Source organism: Tauraco erythrolophus, chromosome 2 (assembly GCF_009769465.1).
Source record: "Tauraco erythrolophus isolate bTauEry1 chromosome 2, bTauEry1.pri, whole genome shotgun sequence".
In the NCBI taxonomy this organism is placed as follows: domain Eukaryota; kingdom Metazoa; phylum Chordata; class Aves; order Musophagiformes; family Musophagidae; genus Tauraco; species Tauraco erythrolophus.
The window spans coordinates 98,938,110-98,954,104 of NC_141466.1; the positions used below are offsets into that span (position 1 = coordinate 98,938,110).

Here is a 15,995-nt window from a genome sequence, read left to right on the forward strand (position 1 = left end):
CCGGCCTCGTCTGCCCGTGCTCTGCCTCGCTCAGAAGGTTTCCTTTTTTTTAACAGCGTGCTTGCCAGTCTCTCACCAATCCATACGTATTCCACTTTCCTGAGTAATGAGAACCACTTCCTGTCTGTCAGGCGAGCGTGGGTTTGTCTGTGCGACCATTACATTAATTTCTGCTGTACTGCATTAATCTAAATTTTGACCCTCCAAGTGGCAAAGCACTACATGCTATTTAATTCCATCCTTTATTTAGCAGAAGAAAAGTGTTACCTTGGAAGAAGTAAAGTGTTGCCTGTAATCAGATTAAATAATTTCAAAAGTTTTTACATCCAAAATCTTTAATGTTAATCTGTTGCAGGCTAAATGAATCATCATTATGTGTATTTTTCTTTAGTAGTTTATAGTTGGATTTCAGAACTGAGAATACTGATTCTAATTAGTTCTCAGTATGGCAATCAGCAGTAACATTTTTGTGTAAAAAAAAAAAAAAAACACACAAAACCAAAAACATACCTTGCTCACTTCAGGCTAGTGCTGTAACTAGTTTGTAGATGCCAGTGGTTTTTTACTCGTTTCCTCTTTATTACCTCATCATTTAGCACCTCTACACTTTTTTGAAGCATGTAAAAAAACAAAGAGTCTTTCTAAGATTAGCAAACATGTTTAGAGTAACTTTTATTTGACTAGTAAGCAGAGAACCTTTGGCTCAGCATGCTCCTCCTCATGTAGTTATCTGCTGACTTAACCTATGCACACCCTTTGACTTACTCATCTGATTCACAAACTATCCTGGTTTTAATTACTGGATTCCATACAACTAGGTCAATAGCTTTTCCAGTCACACCTCTACTTTGAAGTGTAGTGAAACACTGTATGTTGATAAAATATGAACCACAAAGTTACATGCTTGTACAATTTTGAGATTTTCCTTGCCAACATCTTGGTCATAAAGCTTTAGACGATATTATCTGTATTGACTGAAATAAAACTTAGTTTTAGACAACTTCATTTAGACTCCTATTAATCTAAACAATTTTTCTACTCACACAATCTAACGCAAGATTCTGAATGGTAAGGAACTGCAGTTAGCACTTGTGCTTCAGTTGAGTTTTACTTGAAGTTCCTATTTCAGAACACCAGCAGCAGAAAGGATGTATATGAAAAACACAGTTCTGCCATCAAAACCTACATAAGCTGCAACCAACCGAGTGCTTTGTCTCATTGCTGGAAGCTCTTAATGCTTCTTGGCACTATTCTCACGCTAGTAACTTCAGAAGACACCCTACTAAAAAGTCACACTACAGTAGTCTTCAGAGTTCTCTTAATTGCAGCTGTAAGGTATTCTGCAATATTGTGTACTTTTTTTTCAAGTAGGGTGAGTTTTCCTAAGTCAGCTGAGCAACCGAAATTTCTGCAAAAAGGCACAGCTTACTCATTCAAGAAACTAAGGAGTCTTGAACTGGCTCCTTGTTTCTGCTTAATAAACTTGCCATCAAACTAACCCAGCGTTCAAGGAAGTCTTTGCCACTTTATCGACCTGAATCAGCCTGCTTGGGGCAGGGGGTGCAATGCCAAAACCCCCACTTCTGGGAGGAAGAACACTCTGAGATCATGTGGTGACAGCTATTAAGACACTTCACTTACTCAAGAGATCTCACTCCAAGCAGTAATAACTATATTGTCCCTACCAAAACGACCTAACCTACAGTAGGATAATCAATCACACAAGGAGCAAGACAGGGAACAGATTATTAGCTTCTGGAAGCATAGGAAGGCAGAAATAGAGAATGTAACCATGAACCAACAGCATTTATTGTTGCGGGAAAAAAGGGCAACTTGGCAAATATTCAAGAAGGGAAAGAATCAATTGTATATGAATGTCACCACCTAAAGCACAGTATCTGTAGATACTGTAGAGACTAGCCAGAAAATACCATAAAAATGACAATTTAAAATATCAGGGTTGCTTCATATAACAAATAGAAAAGTGGAAAAAGATTACCTTTTGAGTTACTACGTCTACCTTCCAATGAATTTATGATTGCTTGCACAACCATAGGAAGTATTAAGCAGAGCAATAGCTTTCACATTCCTTTTTCCAACACATACTAAGGCTCAGATGAAGCTTATAATCTATTTTACTCATTTCCAAGGGTAAACAAAATATTGGGTTAAGTTTTATGAATGATTTTTCATGTGGAGCTCTGTAAAACTACTGGGTTTATATACGCCATCTTGTTAAGGTGAGACAGACAATTAAGGATTTTTCAGATAACAAGACAGGACAATAACACTTAGCATTTAAGTCATTAACATGTACATTAGTATAGTAGAAATCAAATGCAATACTTTATACATTTCTGTTTTAATTTATAAGCCAGGGAGTTATTGACAGTTATTAACTCTGCACATTATCGTTAAGTTACTAAAACATCCTGCCAATCAAGTCACAGTTATCCACTACCGTACTCCCAATTCATCTTCTATCTTTTATCACCAGATTTTTTTCTCAAAAAAGAATCCATGAACCAAAACGAATAGCTGTTCTGTTATCTAGGATTCAACAATTAGCAAAGCAACGAGTCATACTGCTTTAAAATTATTTTGTAGTTTGCACCAATTCTTTATTTGGAAGTGAACTGCAATGCCGTTATACTATTCAACAGTCACGTAACTGAAGACTTAGGAGTTAAGTGCTACTCAAACCACAGTAAGACAGGGGAGAGCGCTTTTTCCTTGTTGGAAAGATCACCAGGATTTCAAAACTTGACATGTTTTATGCTGTTCATAACAGGTGGAACAGCATAAAATCAAGTAATTGTGTAACGTACGTAAATGTTACATGTTTTCTTGCTATATACAGGTATCATTTCAGTAACCATCACTTGTTTTGAGAGTGCAGACCAAAACATCTACTAGTAGAAAACTGTTGTTTCAGATACTCTTTTTCATTTAATTCCTAATGCAGAATGTAGAGCATTTAAGTTAAATATAGCCCCAGACTTTCACTGAAACAAAAATTATGAGCAAGTTCTTTCTAGTGTTGGAAGAGACAAGAAAACCAGTGAGTTAGCAACTATGAGACCTCTTTGGCTGTCAATCAGCAGCCAGAAGCTGAAAGACCGAATTCTTTCTGCTGGAATGATTTACTGCCTCCACAGTTTCTTGTTCCAGGCAAGGCTGTTTCAGGCTGCTCCCAAGAGTTTTTGCTTGCCATAATATAAGTAAGATTAGGACTTTCATAAACACACTACTACTCAAGTCAAAGTTAGTCTGACATTTTATTTTCTAGTATACAAGATAGGGCATAAAGCATTCAGGATCTTCTGACTTCATAAAAAAAATATGCTGAAGTGTTTTTTTTTTCTCCTTCTTGTTAAAGCTTATCAGTACTAACACAGGATTTTTTTGTTGTTGTTAGTTTAAATCTAAACAGTGTGAGATGGAGCGAAATTCTGGCCATATATCTTTCAAGAGTGTTCATTGAAATATTAACATAATCACGTTCAAGAGAATAATCTGTGTAAGTGCTCTTCCAAAAGATGGCTGAGTATTCCTAACTGGAAGCAAATTGCAGTGGCATCACAGGACAAGGAAAAAGGAATTCAAGTACATTGAGGTCCCAGGGGATAACTTTAAAGGAGACTCTGAACATGACTGATTCCTCTCCATTAAGGTAGAATTTCACAAATGCAGATTTTCTCCAGGGGACTGAAAGTGCGCATCTCTTATGTAATACACTTCAACAGAACTAAGTGAGAGTCACCATGTGGTTGGGATTCAAAATTTCAATCCAGTAGCCATCAGGATCCTGAACAAATGCAAGTCCTTTCATTTTACCTATTAGAAAAAAACAAAACAAGATAGAGTTAAGACTACATGACAAGTTCTTAATGTCAGATATGACTACCTTGAAAATTATTTTTCCTTTTTTTCCTTTTGCATGACAATCAGTTCAAATTTAGACAGCTAATTCTGAAAACATACAGATTGGTTTTTAATCAGCATTAGATTGTTGTATGCTAAATTGTCAATCTGACTCTCAACAAAGCTGTAGTTTAAAGTAACTCTGAAATTCTATCTTTTGTTGATTGAAATAAGTTTTCTGCTTATGCCCCTGTAAGCATTCAGCCTCTAAGTTCAGAAAAACATTTTTGTGCTCCAGGATGTTTTGACATATATTTTTGAACTGGCTTTGCCAGTATAAAATCCTGCGCTCCTCTGCCCTGTTAATCTCCCATCATTGCTGAAGTTTTACGTTACTGGTTTTTGTTTGGTTTTCTCCCCTCTGTGTGGTTTACAGTACACATTTGCATCACTTCATAAGACACAGATATGTTTTAAATTTTAGGAATGTTTTAAATTTTACTGTTGGAAAAACTATTACTCATTAAAACAATGTCCCCAAAAGTTGTCTTCGATAGTGTATCAGGATAACACAGCTTAACACATTATCTTAAAGTGTTAACCACACATTTTTAATTATACTTGCCCTATTAGGCTATTTACTGTAACAGAACCAACCTAACTCTAAATATATTACAGTTGCAAAAACTTCTGAGAGACTAGTAGATGTTTGATTCAGTAATATAGGGGGAAAAAAAAATAACATTAAGCCTCTTAGCCTGCTCCACAATGAACGTGAAGTCCAAAACTTTTTCTTCCTCCTTGGCATTTGCTGCATCTATTTTATTTCTTAATGTTACAAAACAGCTTTTGCTCTCCCTCCTTCCCTCTTGACTGTTTCAAGAGTTCTCTCCTATGACTTACTCCATTCACAGTCTAAGCTTCCCCTCCTGTGTACTTAGAGCTGTGCAGTGATACAGAATCAGTTAGGAGCTCTCCAACTCTCTCAAGGTTCAACAGGGGCTCAGGAACTCTAAAATGCTAGAAATACTAAGTTTAATTCTTAAATCAAGAATTCTGTGTTCGAGTTAAGTTTTCAGCAACATTTCTTACATTTTCTTCAGCTAAGAACACAGTGAATATGACAAAAATCACTTAAGTCTCTTTTCCATTATTTGTTCTTATTCCCCAAGCACGGAATCTAGATCAATTCCAACATGTATAAACTGAAGGTTCATGTAACAGTGTTACTTTCAAACTAAAAAATCACGCACCGTTAGTACAAGCAAGTGTCTAGTTTCTACAGCCAGAAGAAAGAAGGATCACAGATTTGAGCATGCTGCTGAGTATTAGATGTCTGTTTTGGAACACATCGGTTCTAAAAATGTCATGAGGTCTCTTCATGAAAGAGAACTCAGTTGAAAAATACAAGACTTCTCACCACTGATTTCTGCATCTTAGGCTATTTTGACATTGACATTGTTTATGTACTCTCTAGACATTTGAATTATGAATATTGGATGTATATAGAATTATGCATTCTTCACTAAAAGTTACACGAGTCAAATATCATATAGACTAATGAGGCTATTCCTACCAAAGCTGACAGAACAGTTAAAATGGTAATAGCTAGTAGGTGGCATTAGGTGGATTTAAGTAAAAATAGCCAGAAAAGTCAAGAATTACTCAGGTTTAATAGGTGGGAGTAATCATGTCTTCCACGTCATCTTATCTTTATATGATAAGAACCAAACAGATGTAAAACGTGTGAATTTGATTCATGTTAAAAGTAAATTCTGTAACAACTCCAGGCAGTAGTATACATAGTAAATAAACTATGACATGAACAGAGCATGTGAATTTTAGTGAAGGTCAGACTACATACAGAAGGTATGTACCTAGACTAACTATTGTTACCGAGATGGATCTATTATCAGTTTTGCCCACTGAGTAAAACAGTGCAGGCGTAACCAGTTCTAGCACCTTTTAAGCAGTGACAACTACTAGAAATATATTACCCCAGGTTTCCAGGAAGATCTACTAGACATATTAAAAAGAAGGAAAAAACAAAAAACAAACAGAAAAAACAACTCACGTTTTTGATCAAGACTTACCATCATCTGGTTTCTTCACAAATTTCACTCCTAGTTCTTCAAACCTCTTACAAGCTTTATAGACATCGGGGACAGCAATTCCAATGTGTCCTGTGCAACAAGGTAAAAAGAATGAAGTACACTCTAAGTATTGCTGGGTGTTCTAGGAAAAAGCCTGCTCAGTATTTCATTTTGTGCAAAAAGTTTACATGCTGTAGTTCATATAAGATACAATTGTATAGAAGGAAAACATGGCTTCCAGAAAGAGCAGCATTTTGGATATTAACGTTATTCTCCTGCAGAAAGTTGGCTTTTTGATAATGCCTTTTAAAATAGGAACTTTAGAGTTAAAATATATTGTTTAGAGGAGAATATTATCTAGAGTAGGAAAAAATAAGATTTTCTATCAACCTGTTCTATCTGTATTTCCTTTCTTGAAGCATGTCCACGTAACAGGATTTTGTTGCATTTGCTCAGTTCAACAGCACAAGGAGTTTATCATTAATGCTGTATTTGCAGAGACTAACACCAGCACTAGGCAAGGCCTGAGCTTACAAATCAATTCAGAAGCTTTAAATGTCAAGAGGCTAGATTGAGTATGAAACTTATTTCACAAGTGAGTGACCTTTCAAGCACTCAAAATATCAAATCGAGCCACACAAATACTATCCTCAGTGCTACAGACAAACAGAATCGTCCTTTTAGCTTAAAATGGTTAACCAGTGGATTAAAAACAGAAATCCAAACGTACATCAGTCTAAACACCATGCTAATATGATACACAAGAGCAATTACTCTGTTAAAAGTTCTTCATTCAGTAGTTACTATTAGCATATGTTTGCTTGCCAAAGGATTAGGCTCTATTTATAAACTGTAGCTCTTTACCCTGAAACACATTTGTTTACCTATTTTCATGATCTTTCACAGCAGACATGCTGGAAGAAGAGAGAGAAAGGATGAGATGCAAGTTCCTTTCTTTTCCTAGTGCTGGTAAGTTTTCTTCAAAGTAACCTACTAGGAAAGTCTTTTAATCCATACAAGTTTAAAATATTTTCTCTACTAATTCTCATAAAAACAAAGCCTACAGCATATTGTTAGGTTGCCCAGAGAAGTTGTGGATGCCCCATCCCTGGAAGTGTTCAAGGCCAGGTTGGATGAGGCTTTGAGCAACCTGGTGTAGCGGAGGGTGTCCCTGCCCATGGCAGGGGGGCTGGAACTAGATGATCTTTGAGGTCCCTTCCAACCCAAACCATTCTGTGATTCTATATATGTACCCAATAACATTTGCACAGAATTTATATAGATGTTTTCTAAAAAACACTTGAAACTCCATTTTCTCCCAATACATCAGAGAAAAAAAAACCAAAAACGTTATCACAATAAACCAAAACTTAAAATCTACAAACACGAAACTGAAGACCTACCAAATCCTCGGGGATCTGAATTGCCATTGTGATAAGATTGATTTTCATCATTTTCAGTGCCCCAGTTGCTGTAAGAAGTAATTATTACATATTGAAGAAAAGCATAGAAATTAATAAATCCTAAATGTTCAGTTTCCTCAGGAGGATAAGTTCTTTCTCCCAAGAAACCAGAGAATTTCAGCAGTTGGCTGCGTTCATTAAACTATCAAGATCTTTCCTAGTCACAGATCCTATTGATAGTCTTGGCACTAACCCAGTCACTAGCGTTCAGGTTCTACATTTGAATGAGTCAGAGACACTCCTGTCTCATTCAGATTAGAGAGAAGGTTGTGCTGCATGAGTGAGTTTGCCCATCACTGGGGAACAAACAGTGAGCACAGCAGGTCCTGAAGCAAGACAGTGGAGTATTTGGGAGATTCTTTCTGCACAATTACAATGATGTGTAGCATTAACCAAATTGTCCTGTTTATGGGAAGTGTGTGGTTTTGACTTATTAACTCTTTTGACTGGATTTCAAAAGCAATAATTATCCATTATTAGGATGCTCTGGAGATCTAAAGGAAGTTCTAACCACATTGAGTTTTCCTAAAATCTGTGGCTTCTCTACCCAGGTGGCATGCATACTCAAAATACAGCAAGCATAATTTCCTGTCTAGGTTCCACTAGCAGTTTGAAAGAGCTCTGGAAAAAGAAAGATTAAGCTTGCCAAGTATCTGAGATCTCAGCCATATTTTTAAGGCTGTATGACAGTGAAGATGTTCCCACAGTAATGACTACATTTTTTTATTCAGTCCAACAGGATTTACACTCATCCACTTCTGTTTAAGCACTGTTAGCTAAATGTCATGTCTCGTTATATTAATACTTACTGTGTCAGTTCAAGTGTAGCTTTTCTAGAGAAGGTCCAAGCTGTTCTCTCAGTTTTATCTTTCGGGATATCATTTTTATCTTCATATCCCAAGAAATAGAGCGAGAACTTCATAGTAGGAAAGTCAAATTTTTGAAGCAGTCTAAATGGCAAGAATTATTTTGAAATAGTAACTTAAAAAGGTCATCAGGTAGCTTGCAAATAAACCAAGATGCTATCCCCATGGAAGAATTATTGCTGTGATTTTTCTGCCTTTCTGACTGTAGTCCACATCCTAAAATACCGACATTTTGAACTATCACATAGCAACATTACAGAACACATTACAAACCTACAAAAATTAGAATTATCAGATGCTTAGAACTGAAACTATCAGTAACTGAAGGGCAAAGCCAGGACAAAGGCTCAAGTTTTAAGGTTGCCACTCTGTTACTTGTCCACATTTCCTCAGGAAGATCTTTATGCTTATCCACTTTAAAATATCACCAAAAAATAAAAATATTTACTTTGAAATTTACTTCATTCTGGGGAGCAAACTGGCACCAGACGAAGTTTAAGAACACAGCAGGATTAAAAAATGGACATACCTTAAAATGAAATATTTTTACAATTTCAATAGCTAGGTATAATTAAAATCCACTTCAAACGTGACAATTTAATCAACTAAAACTTTCTTGAAGTAAGAAAAAGCTGCTTATAAAATTTATCCCTTTGCTAGATGTATGAAGTCACCCACTTTCCTGTGAAATATTTGATACATCTCCATTTTTACCTAATTTCTGGAGATGGCGTGGAATACTTCAAACCATTTTTATGTAGGGCGTTTAACCAGAACAAGTAGGCATGCAAAACAAATCTAATTTCCTTTTCAGCTTACTACGTTTTTATTCTCTTACACCCACGTCTTCACTAAAGTGGAAGTAGTTTATATTACTTTAGTCTGGACTCATTTCCAGATGTTTAAAAGTATGCTACAATTTTGTTTTGAAATAATGTATTTCAAATGTCAAGAACACACAAAGAGCCTTAGCATAAACACGTTAGGCTACTGCAGGGCATCTGCCTCCCACAGCCTTCTCCAAAAGACTGAGTCTTGCTTCCTGCTTCCATTGCCTTGGTCTCTTATGACTGGAGGTGGTCCTAAGTCACTTCTGAGAACGGGTAGAAAACTTAATTTCATGATTTAGAGCAATAACTCCTGATTACAAGCACTGTTGAAAAGTTAACAGTTAGCTGCAGGCTCAGGGAGGAGGAAGTAGGCAAGTTGTACACCAATAATTAATGACCTATTTAAGAAAAAAAGAAATTTCTAGTCAAGGCCAGTATTAGTTTATTTGCAGCTGAGGCATTAATTGTGCTGTGTCAGATTGCCAGACTGTCCAACAGGGCATCAGCTGATGGGCCAGCATTGTTTATGTAGTTAGACCAATTAGTATAATTACATCAAAATAACAAAAACTTTTCTTTCCAGAAGAACAGTAGGAAAAAGCAAACTTATTGTGGCAAATAACTTCTACTCACGTCATTCCAAGAACTCTTGTATAAAAATCCAGTGACTTCTTAGGATCCTTTACTCTCAACATTGTCTGCTGGAACAAAAAATCCTGAGGGAAAAAAAAGAACCAGAATTATGAGTATTAACAAAGATGCCACTTAATAATGAATCTAAAACTAGCAGGTTCAGAAGTAACAAATAGAGTACGACATTAAGTGTTAAATAAACCCTTTTCTTCTGATCCTACACACACAGATTTGTGTTAAATCAATATGCCTTTGTAACATAACGTTTAAAACAAATAAACAAAACCATCACTGGTATCACTCAACATATATTATCAGCGATATCAAAAAAAAGTATCATTCTTATCTCTATTATTCTTTTATGGAGCTATAGGGCACATGATCTACTTTGCACGCAAGCGCACTAGGCGCGTGAATATTTGGTATGTAGCCTCACTGCAGGCACAGAATTTAAATAAAGCTGAACTCCTGAACTCATCATATTTTTTATTTCATTCCACAGGCGTTGAATTTCTGTCAAGCTTGGTCTCTTGGCAGCAAAACCAGCCTGCAATTCTGTACGGGCACTCTCCTCCTCAATCCACTGGGCAACTTTATATTCCAACGGCTCCTGAACAACTAAGTGGATGAAAAGCGAATGACAAGGTAACTTTGACAGGCGTATTTAAAAAAACAAAACAAAACAAAAAAAACAACAAAACAACAGATGTACAACAACTGAAGCGCAATTACGAGGTTCTCCTAATAAAAAATTAAAGTGTTTGGAGTGTGTTGGAGGATTTTTATTTTTTTTTTGCAACCCTGGCACGTGCCGGCCGAAGAACCACCCCCGGAGCGCCCGGTCTTCCCGCGGCCGAGCGCGGAGCGGGCACCAGTTCTCAGCTCCAGCCCGACCCACGGCCGGGGCACCGGCAGAGGCGCCGGCCGGGCTGAGCGCGACACGGGACCGGGGCTGACAACGACCGGCCCAGCGGATCCGCCCGTCACCACGAAACGTGACACCGAGCCCGGCCGGCCGACACCGGGACGGTCTACTCGCACTCGGCGGGGCAGCGCACCTCGAGCGACCCGCGGCCACCCCTCTCCCCTCTCGCTCCCGCACGCCGGGACCCTCCCCGGCCCCACGCCGCCCCCCATCCGCCGCACGTCCGCCCGACAAAGGGCGGGTGGGCACCGGCCCTCCCGCAGCCCCGGGGCGTCCTCGTTACCCCCATCCACCCCACCTTGGTGCTGGCGTCCGGCTCCGAGCAGGCGCCATAGGCTGCCTCGTCGGTGAGGCCGCTGAGCTCCGCTGGGGCCGCCATGTCGGGAGGAGAGGAGGAGGAGGAGGAGGAGGAGGAGGAGGAGGAGGAGGAGGAGGAGGAGGAGGAGGAGGCCGCAGCAAGGCGGTGCTCGGCTCCGCCCCGGGGGGTGGGCTTGCAGCCGGGGTGTTGCGGAGGTGTTGGGGGAAGTCTGGCGATGCCTGTTCGGTCCCGTAAGGGTTAACGGGAAGGAGCCTCCTGATTGTGGGATTAATTAGCTGAAGCGTGGCAGAAAACCGTGGATCCTCCGCGTTGATGTGGCCATGCGTCTCTCCGGCTGCCGCTCGCAGGCAGAGGGTACCGTACAAAGGCCTCAAGCAGGCGGAGGTATCGAGCTCCAAGGGAATGGTGCTTTTTTTTTTTTTTTTTTTTTTGTAAATTCTTCCGACTGGCCGCATCTTTCGGTGGTTTGAAAATCTGGGCTTGCGCTTTCAGCCCTGTTGCAAACGTGCCCGCGGTGCGCTCGTTTTGGTGTGGAGACGTCGTTTTCTGTCTTTCTCTGCAGACACTGGGAGAAGATCTCAAAGATGACATCCTTCGGAGTTACGATGACATCTTAGTATAAATAATTACTTCAGCTCTACAAGAGAAGAGTAACCTTTCTTTCAAAAACTCGGCATAAAAAAAATTCTTTTTTTTTTTTCCCCTGGATTGAATCTTCAGAAAGAAATTGCTTTTGATAACTGTAAAAAAAAAAAAAAAAAAACAAACAAAAAAAACCCACACCACTTTTGGCAGTGCAGCATTCTCGCTGCGTTACTTGAGTCACTTCCATAGGTACATACCCAATCCCTCAGGAAGAGGATTTACGATGTTAAAGGCTTTTTTTTTTCTACAGCCCGAGCCGCGTTTCTGGGGGTCGAATTTCGGCCGGGCCTGCGCGAGGGGCCGCCGGCAGCGCCGGTGCCGCGGGGGGGGCGTGAGCCGGGGGCGCGTGACGCGCTGCGCAGCTGTTAACGGCTGCTCGTAACGGCCAAAGCGGTCGCGACCCGCCGCCCCTCTCTGCCGCCCTCCATAGCCCCAGCACCCCGGCAGAACGCCCGGCCGCGGGGGGGCTGGCGTGCGGGAGCCGGCCCGCTGCCGGCGCTGGAGCCCTCTGCTCTGCCCTCCGAGGGGAGCGGCGGCCGGCAGCTGCGCTCTCCCCGCGCTGCGAGGCGTAGCTCCAGTCAGGTCGGTGAGGCTCTTCGCTCGCGTCTCTCTGCCCAAGCTGAAGTGCCGGTTAAGGCACCTCAGCTTTTCAGAAAAGGGCCAGAAATCGGTATCCCTTGGGAATCCTCCACTTTTCCTTCCGTCCCCCACCTCATCCTTCTCCCGCCTTCTGAGAGTTGTGCTGGAAACCAGACTCACTTTTTTTTTTTTTCATGAACACATCCTGTAGACAAGGGTTAGAGCACCCGGGAGAGGCAGAAAGGAAGATTTAATGTAAAAGCACATCAGCTATTACAACTAGGATAGGTTGCCAGCTGGAGTTCATGCTGCTTTTTAAAAATGTGAAAATCTCAGATGAGCCACCAGGCAGATGTTTGGAGAATCAGGAAAGATGCCAGTATGCAACATAGTCGTTGTTTCTAAAGCGAGCTGTGAGAATGTGAGAACCCCACCTCTCTCATCTTGAACTTTAGGGGGAGGTATCAACTGCACTGTCCAAGAGGACCAGTTAAAAGGCAAGGAAACTAGCACCCAACCTATTTCTCCTGAGTGTCAGGGAGGAAAATACCACTGCTAACCCTACCACTGATAACCAGCACAGTCAGTTAAACATGAAGAAAAAGAAAGGAATAGATTTAGATTTTACTTTTTTCTTTGTGACTTTCCTATTTTTTTTCTTAGTATTTTTACTTCAAAAAAGAGATGAACTTTTTCCATACCAGATGATCGCATGCCAAAGTCCATGGAACTGCAGCTGCTTTGCTAATCATGGACAAAAATAAGGAGCTAGGAATGTAGCACCAGGTGTTGCTTTTCATGTTAGTCTCACCTGATTTTCTGTTTCCTGAATCAGGTGGTAGTGTTTAAAAGGGTATATAACACAGTTACACCCGTGGTTGACTGCTCTAAGTCTTCACAAAAACTACTAGGTGATTCTTGGTAGTTACTTTAATCCTTATGGTAACAGTACTCTCAGTAGAATAGCAATTTTTGTGGTTTTATCTGTTATTCTGGGTATGACCTTAATAATGTATCTTAACATTTGTTTTATAAAATGTTTCTCTGTTTTAACATCCCTGTGAAACTGAACAAGCTACTTTTAGAGGAAAAATTAGACGTAAGATAAGGACTTTAGGTATAGCTCTATTAATTATTACAGTCCCTTAAAACCAGTTGCTCAATCCATGTGTCCGTTTGAATGCACTGAATGAAGTATTTAATTTTCTATATGTATTTTACTATTAAGATCTACTGAATGGGATTGATGGCAGCCAGCACGTGCAAGTGGGTGAGGATGCCTCATACCAAGAAAACATGGAGAGAGAGGATTTAGATGCTTCTTTGTAGCCCTGGATTATGGGTTCAGGATTCACAAACCAAACCTTTCCTATGCTTATGTGCTAATGGATTAGAAAGGGAAAGTTGTGGAGGAGTAAGGCACAGACCCTGCTGAGTGCTCCAGGTGAAAGCACAGGCAAAATCATCTATTAAGCCTAGCTAGTGGTCTTATATACATGCAACAAGCTCCCCTCCCGCATTTGGTCCCAGTCCTTATTTACTGTAAGAACATCTTTCTGTTCTTCTTCCCAAGGTCGCTGTTCTCGGTTCCATGTCCAGCACATCTGTTGTTGTTATCTGTTGCTTGCGGTTCTCATGCACTTTTATTTTTTGTGTTCCATGATCTCATGGGAAACTCTTTTGTGTCCTACAGTCTCAAGGGAATTCAGTCTCCCACAGAAAATAAATGGAAGGAGCCACCTTTGTGTAACATGCTGCTGCTTAGCAGTCAGCTATGAATATGCTTTGTTTTGGGCAATTTTAGAAATCTTCGTCTAGGACGCTTAACCTGCTAGTCCCTGGCCACCAGGAGATGGACTGAGAAATTACTTTTTCTTGTTGAAGGGTGGCATCTGTTCCCTATGAACTGCAGTGTTCCAGGGGTTAGGCACAAAATTAAGAGAAAGTTTGCCTCTGTTTCATTATGCTGAAGATGTCTGATGCTAATTTTTTTTTTTCTGCTGAAAAAATACTACCCAACACCCTCCATCTTGCATTACTTCTCCAAACACACATGTTAAGAATATTATGCATGGTGGGGCATTTGTATAAAAATCGTGTGTAAGTGGTTACGTGAGCAACGATTTAAGCCCTGGTATGGAAGCGTGTGCAAGGCTTTTTGTAAGCTCAGTTGCTGAATATGTGCATATAATTTGCAAACTAAAATTTAAACAAATTATTTATATTCTAAACAATTTATATTTCTCAGTAATTGGATTTTCGGTGAAAGTATGAATATTTTGTAAAAATTATTATATAGAAAGATGTTCACTCTTCAAAATATAAATGTATGGTAAATTATTTTTAAAAAAATCTTTTTGTAATCATCTTCAGCTTGACATTTGTAACCTGTCATAAAATGTATATAAATGTCAATTATCTTCAGATCTTGAAGAGTATTCAATGAGACTATTAAGTTTATGTACCTGAGAAGTCAGTTTTGAGATGTTCTCATTTTTTATACCCTACCTTGCTGTTTCTTCCAGTCTTCTTGAAAAGATGGACTTGAAATTTCTGGGTTGTTACAAAAGCAATTTTTTTTTTTTTTTTTTTTTTTTTTTCAGATTTCAAAATGGAGCGGGTACGAAAAAATGATAAAGAAAGTTCAAACACTAGAGAAGATGCTGGGCGCCTCTTTGCTGCTACAAATAGTTCTGTGTCTAATCTCACTGCAGAGAGTTCTGTGCCTGCTCCTGTGAGACCTGAAGATGCTGTAGCCAGACCTATTCGCCGTACTCAACAAATAGATAGCTTTTCCTCTTCTAGGGAGTCTTTTTCTGTTGCAAACCGAAGGTTGACGAGGTTTTGCCGGAGCACTAGTGGAGTTCTGTCCTTGCAAGAAGCTACAAAAGAAAAACAGGTGTAATGTTCAACCTTAAGTCTTGAAATAGATTTCTGGTTCTTTTCTCAGATTATTGAATTCAGTTTATATTCATTGTTTCTTTTTTCTTTGCCTTTCTTTTTTTTTTTTTTTTTCCTTTCCTTTTTGTTTATACTCAGTTCTTTTATTAAATTATGCCTGGTACAAAGTGATTGAGTCTTTGTTTTTAATGTTCATGGTATTTTAAGATTTTAGTTTAAAGTAATAGAGGAAGGAAGCACATGATATTAGCTGAATAATTTACACTGAAGCAAAGCTGTACCCAGCTTAATTCCTGCAAGTATTTACCCGCTGTAGATACTTTAGTTTTAAGTTGATGTTGTAAACTTTCTATATTAATATAATAAATTGAAATATTGATTGTGAAAAATAAAATCAGTTAATATGTCACACAAATATCTTGAAATCTAGCTGTAGTATATTTAATGTTTGCTTTTCCTTGACGTATCCTCAGACTTTACTTTATGTTTTATAATGATTCTTAATAATTTGTTCTTCTAATAGCCTCTGAAAAATTAATGTTTTTAAAGAGTAGGGCAGTTATGTAATCTTATGATACAAGACAGTAGATTTCAGCATTAATTGCAAGTTAAGTAGCAGGTTGTTGTTGCGATCGCTTTGCGATCACTTTGCATGTTTTTAGTTTGCAAGACGTGTTTAATGTTTTAGGCTCGATACAAAGAACAAAGGGAATATCGAAGAACAAAATTTGATGCATCATATAAATACATCTTTGAAGTTCTCAGCATCAGGCTAGGCTTAGACTTAACAACTGTAGAAGAAATGATTTTGGATGCCCCTTCGGTGAGTCTGTTCTGTATGTTTGTTGATTTAAATTTTCAGTCAAAATATGTAGCA

At 39.1% G+C, this 15,995-nt stretch overlaps 2 protein-coding genes across 3 annotated transcripts in view; one reads left to right on the plus strand and one right to left on the minus strand.

Moving 5' to 3' along the window:
* Nucleotides 1-3,259: 3,259 nt before the first annotated feature.
* Nucleotides 3,260-11,053, minus strand: GLO1 (glyoxalase I). The gene is made up of 6 exons (XM_086628453.1): nucleotides 10,973-11,053; nucleotides 9,750-9,832; nucleotides 8,230-8,370; nucleotides 7,361-7,428; nucleotides 5,958-6,047; nucleotides 3,260-3,837 (listed from the first exon to the last, which is right to left on the minus strand). Exons 1-6 carry the CDS (start codon nucleotides 11,051-11,053, stop codon nucleotides 3,749-3,751), a joined length of 552 nt encoding a protein of 183 aa, XP_086484579.1. The 3' UTR covers nucleotides 3,260-3,748.
* A 3,775-nt stretch (nucleotides 11,054-14,828) lies between these two features.
* DNAH8 (dynein axonemal heavy chain 8) overlaps nucleotides 14,829-15,995 on the plus strand; it is a 144,303-nt gene continuing 143,136 nt past the window's right edge. The window contains exons 1-2 of one of the 2 annotated variants that reach the window (XM_086628486.1): nucleotides 14,829-15,116; nucleotides 15,807-15,941. In XM_086628486.1, the coding sequence (XP_086484612.1) occupies nucleotides 14,829-15,116; nucleotides 15,807-15,941 (423 nt within the window). The remainder of the gene's footprint in view (nucleotides 15,117-15,806; nucleotides 15,942-15,995) is intronic. The other variant, XM_086628495.1, reaches the window with a different exon arrangement.

What these genes read in the sequence shown, in the direction of transcription:
- GLO1 (XM_086628453.1), bottom strand. Translation starts at nt 11,053, where the DNA reads ATGGCGGCCCCAGCGGAGCTCAGCGGCCTCACCGACGAGGCAGCCTAT. An exon ending in GCTACACTTGAACTGACACA is followed by an intron (nt 7,429 to 8,229) that starts GTAAGTATTAAT and finishes TACTTCTTACAG; the next exon opens with CAACTGGGGCACTGAAAATG. An exon ending in TGTGAAGAAACCAGATGATG is followed by an intron (nt 3,838 to 5,957) that starts GTAAGTCTTGAT and finishes TTTTTCTAATAG; the next exon opens with GTAAAATGAAAGGACTTGCA.